We start from the raw sequence: 5,399 nt of genomic DNA, 5'->3' as shown, positions 1-5,399 counted from the left end.
TGATTGGTTTCTTTGCAAGCTGCACCAGATTTTGCACACACCAGTTTTTGTAAATAACCCCAATTGTGACAGTTAAAATCAGGATCATCACATAGTAAGAGCTTCCGGTGGACAGTCTGAAAAAACAAGAGGGAACCTCAGACCAGGATAGAAACACTAGGTGGATGGATGGAAACACCTGAGGGACCAAGAGAACACACGGGAGTGCCAAAGAGCAGCATTAAATTTACTGAGAAACACTGGTAAATTGGCAACTCACATTAGAAGAAGAAGAAATAGCACATTTTGTATATAATCCGTGAGTGGTTGGTTGGCTCATGCATCTGGGATAGGGACTTGGATGAGGAAGTTTAATCTACTGATTACTGATCTACTGAAGATGGTGAAGGTTTTCTGTGGGATGCAGAGCAGACCTGAAGTAATGTCAACAGCTCGTCGGGGGGGGGTTTCATTTCAAGGTCGCCAAGCCTCTTTCCCAAGCTAACCTAACACTCCAAAATATAGCATAAAGTCTTCACAGAAGAGGGTACTCCATATTACTGCCCATGGTTTTGAAAGGGTAAATCCAACAACTTCGTCTACTGTAGGCGTGATGATAATGTATCTGCAAACCTTTGGCTATACAAGGTTGTACCAAAATGTTTGGAGACTAGCTCTGTTTACAAGAAAGTACTTTATCTAGGTTTACACACTATCACCCTCAAAATAGTCCTCTTGCACAGCAATACAGAGCTCCCAGCTTTCCTGCCACTTCTGGAATGTGTCCTGGAGATCTTCTTTTCAACGCATGTCAAGCACCTTCTGCGATTTGCACAGTATCTTTGGAATGGTGTCAAAATGGCAACCTTTGAGCTGGATCTTCATCTTCGGGAAGAGGGTGAAGTCCGCAGGAGCCAAATCTGGCGAGTACGGTGAGTGTGGAAGTGAGGTCATGTAGTTTCCGGCGAGAAACTCACATCTGTTCAGCAAACGTGGTAATGCACGTGGTCAGAAAAGCACTAGTTGCACAGCTCCCGATGTACACAGGACGATGTCTTTTGACACACTGACTTATGAAGGTTGGTGCTCCCTGTGACTGTGGTAGACTGTTGGGTAGGTAAAGAAAAATTGATATGTGTTTCATTTTTGTATTCATCTTTGTGTCGTAGATGTCTGTTGAAGGTCATTGAAAAATTAAAAAGAGACAATTACCTTGTTATCAGTTTGAAGAAATACTATGTGTAATTGCAAACACCCGAGAACTTTTAGGCAGTGTGGAGTCTTAAGACCAAAACAACAGCGATAGTTTTGGAACTACCATGGAACTTACCCAGAAACACTCAGTAGGAAGGGGCCATAAAAGTTGTTTGTTTAAACATAGTCGTAAAAATCAATAAAAATCCTGAACTATTTTTTCTAGCAGTCTCCAGATGAACAATATGGAAACCGCAAACCAAACATCTCAAACCATGTTTATCCTTCTTGGCATGTGTGACGTCCTTCATCTCCAAGTCTTCTGCTTCATTATGTTCCTCCTGATCTATATAATTACATTATCAGGCAATGGTCTTTTGATTCTAGTGGTGAGGTTCAACCCAACTCTGCAGACCCCCATGTATTTTTTTCTGAGTAACCTCTCCATTGTAGACATCTGCTTCTCCTCCAGCGTTGTGCCCAAAATGCTGATCAACACTTTATCTAAAGACAGAAGTATCTCATTCTTGGATTGTGCTGTTCAGATGTACATCCATCTAGCTATGGGTGCATGTGAGTCCATCTTACTGGCGGTCATGGCCTATGACAGATTTGTCGCCATATGCAGACCCTTACACTATAACATCATAATGAACAAGAAGTTTTGTATTGGGTTAGCTACCATGGCATGGAGTGTGGGATTCCTGAACTCTTTTATTCTTGTGATCCCTACTTTGCATCTACCGCTGTGCTGGTCCAACCACATTGACCATTTCTTCTGTGAGATACCTCCATTTCTACAACTGTCCTGCAGTGATACAAGAACCAATGTAATAGTTATATATATCTCGGCAGGGATCATTGTCATGTGTTCCTTCATTCTGACTTTGGTTTCTTATGCTCATATCATCTCCTCAATATTAAAGATTCGTAGCTTGCAAGGCAGGTATAAGACCTTCTCGACCTGTACTTCCCACCTCGCTGTGGTCACCATCTACTATGGGACCATCATGTTCATGTATATGAGACCCCCAACCGCTCACTCTCCAAAGATAGACAGGACTGTTCCAATTATCTATACAGCTGTAACTCCACTGTTGAATCCATTCATCTACAGTATGAGAAATACAGATGTTAAGGAGACCTTTAAAAAAATGTGGAATAGCTAACCACACCTTGTACAACTTTTTTTTTTCTTTTTTGTTATATGGTCTGATGACACCTAATTTTTCAAAAAAAAATTCATGGTGGAACTTTACTATATAATGTTGTGTACTGTATTAGGGGGCAAGACTCTGCAATGGTTTTGCACAGAGCAGCCCTGATCCTCCTCTTTTCAGGTCTCCTGCCAACACTGTTGGGTCCTCCCCCTATCTAAGTGCTTGCTATGGGGGCACTAGTGCGTGCTCTTTCCTGAGCCCTGCTTTGTATGTCCATTGCTCTGCCCGCCCCCTGCTCTCTCCTCACTGGCTGTGATTGACAGCATCAACATACATTCTGGAGTCACTTGACGTTACACAGTCAATCACATTTAGTGGACGGTCCGCTGAAATCACATGTGAAAGCATATGCAGCACTTTAAGCAGTGATCTCCCATTCTTGAATCAGGAAGGCTGGCGACATGGATGCTCTTGAATAATAGTACTTTATTTGTTACATGGATACACGGGTACAGGCTATATACTGACGTGTTTCGGCTCTGAAGCCTTCATCAAAGCATATGCTTTGATGAAGGCTTCAGAGCCGAAACGCGTCAGTATATAGCCTGTACCTGTGTATCCATGTAACAAATAAAGTACTTTTATTCAAGAGCATCCGAGTCGCCAGCCTTCCTGATTCAAGAATTGCACCTGTGGGGCCTGAACGCCCTGGCTAGAGCAATGGATCGCAGTTCGTGGACTCTTATATTGGCAGTGGAGCTGGGGTAACATTTCAAGTTCAACCAATAAAAGAAAAAAAAAATTATACAATCCCATATACACAATGCTATATCCAGAGTTGATCCAGAGAAAGGTGAAAAACCCCAGCAAAACATGAACCAATTTGGTCCAGCAAAAATTGATTCCCTGAGAGGCAATCGTATATTCTCTGGATCAACTTTACCTATAAATGTTAGTATTCACTTATGTTATGTACATTTAGGAAATAATCCAGACCTTTTTAAAGCAATCTACTGAGCTGGCCAGAACCATCTCTTGGGGGAATATATTCTAAATTTTCACAGCTCTTACTGTGAAGAAACCTTTCCGTATTTGGAGATGAAATCTATTTTGCTCCAGATGTAAACACTGCCTCCTTGTCCTCTGTGATGACCTTAAAGTGAATAACTCAACACCAAGTTCACTATATGGACCCCTTATGTATTTATTCATGTTGATTATATCCACCCTTAACCTCCTCTTCACATGTTACACATTGCCATGCATGCTGGACTGTAAGCAATAATTCTAGGCCATTCTTCACGGTTAACCCCAAGGTGATGACCTGTAGTGGCTTTTAAAGCATCTCTTACATTGGTGGTCAGTGGGAAGAATGTTCCTGACATTGGTGGTCAGTGGGAAGAATGTTCCTGACATTGGTGGTCAGTGAGAGGAATGTTCCTTCTTACCTGTAAAAAATTTTAAAGCGTCGCCTATGGAGATTTTTAAGTAATGAAGTTGGGGGCCATTCCACGATTGTGCGCAATTTTAAAGCGTAACATGTTAGTTATCTATTTACTCGGCGTAACATCATCTTTCACATTATATAAAAAAAATTGGGCTAACTTTACTGTTTTGTTATTTTTTAATTCATGAAACCGCTTTTTTTCCAAAAAAAAGGCGTTTGAAAATTATTGTGCGAATACCGTGTGAGATAAAAAGTTGCACGCCATTTTATTCCCTAGGGTGTCTGCTAAAAATATATATATAATGTTTGGGGGTTCTGAGTAATTTTCTAGCAAAAAAATGATGATTTTTACATGAAGAAGTGCCAGAATAGGCCCGGTATTGAAGTGGCTATATACTGCATATGCATTATGCCTGTCTAAGCAGCAGGTGGCGCTGTAGTATTATAGTGTACAGTTATGTTATCTATGATATGACAGGATGTTTGTCTATCCTCTCTCTATATACTTGGATGCTTCTTGTTCCTGTGTTGATGTTTCTCCATTCTGTAATGACATGCATTGATAAGCCGTATTCCTGGATACAACAAACTTCCAGCATGATTTCAATACTCCGCTAATAGGGGGATGGTGTCACAGCTCAGTCAGAGCTCATCACAGCATCAGACAGTTTTTCGCACCCTCCCTCCCTTGTTTGTTTTGATTTGGGGGGAGCCCCCTACTTTTTCAAGGCACTGGGGGTATTTGTAGTGGGTTTTTGGGTTTTATGTTAGCTTGCCATTCAATTTCTTGGCCCTTTTATTTCCCTGTCATAGCAGCAGGCAGGGGGTGTATTGGGTCTTTGAAGGCGGTGCTGGTTAAATAATTGTGGCAAATTGTGGGTTGGGCCCATCTGAGGTATGGGTGTCCCTTCCTAAAAATACAGTGGTAACATCAGGGTATTAATTAGGTTGTATCTGGTAGTACGTAACTGGTTAATTGCCCCTGAGCTGGTGTAGTTGCGGCTGGGGGCCTTTGATTGGGTGGCAGATACAACCGGTTAATCGTGAGTATATAGGTCTTCAAAGACCTTAGACCGGGCATAAGCTGAGGTCGGTTTATTTGTTATGCATTGACTGTATTATATGCATTAAACTTGTATTCTTGTAAATGTTGTATTTAATTGTTTGTAATAAAAGGCTGCTATGGTCATTCGACTCCCAATAAAATGTGTCATCTGGTCATTTTGGAAGGAGGGATTGGTCAAGTGTTTAATGCTTTATAGATAATCGGAGCCTCTACACCAGCCTTTTTCAACAAAGAGGAACCCTGGAAATAATTCTCCCGTCTAGGGGAACCCCTGCTAAAAATGAAAAATCTACAACTCATCATACATTAGTGTGGTGGTCAATGAGAAGAATGCTTCTTACACTTGTGGTTATTGGGAAGAATTACCCCCTTACAGATAACTAAAAAGATCAATAGTGTCCTTGAGAACTTACCTGAGAGGCAGAAATTGACCATTGCTCAGGGAACCCCTAGCAACCTCTAGAGGAACCCAAGGGTTCCACGGAATCCTGGTTGAGAAACCCTGCTCTACACTCTGCAGGTCCCTCAGTCATGTCCCTTACATTGGTGGTCA

The 5,399-nt window shown here is 41.6% G+C and overlaps 1 protein-coding gene across 1 annotated transcript; it reads left to right on the top strand.

Moving 5' to 3' along the window:
• Positions 1-1,418: 1,418 nt before the first annotated feature.
• LOC141116631 (olfactory receptor 5V1-like) lies at positions 1,419-4,950 on the top strand. Its single transcript, XM_073609022.1, has 2 exons — positions 1,419-2,314; positions 4,914-4,950. Exons 1-2 carry the CDS (start codon positions 1,419-1,421, stop codon positions 4,948-4,950), a joined length of 933 nt encoding a protein of 310 aa, XP_073465123.1.
• Positions 4,951-5,399: the final 449 nt, after the last annotated feature.

The sequence above is a fragment of the Aquarana catesbeiana genome, linkage group LG13 (genome assembly GCF_042186555.1).
Source record: "Aquarana catesbeiana isolate 2022-GZ linkage group LG13, ASM4218655v1, whole genome shotgun sequence".
Lineage (NCBI taxonomy): Eukaryota > Metazoa > Chordata > Amphibia > Anura > Ranidae > Aquarana > Aquarana catesbeiana.
Note: the sequence above shows the minus strand (reverse complement) of the source record. Positions and strands in the feature narration are given on the sequence as shown.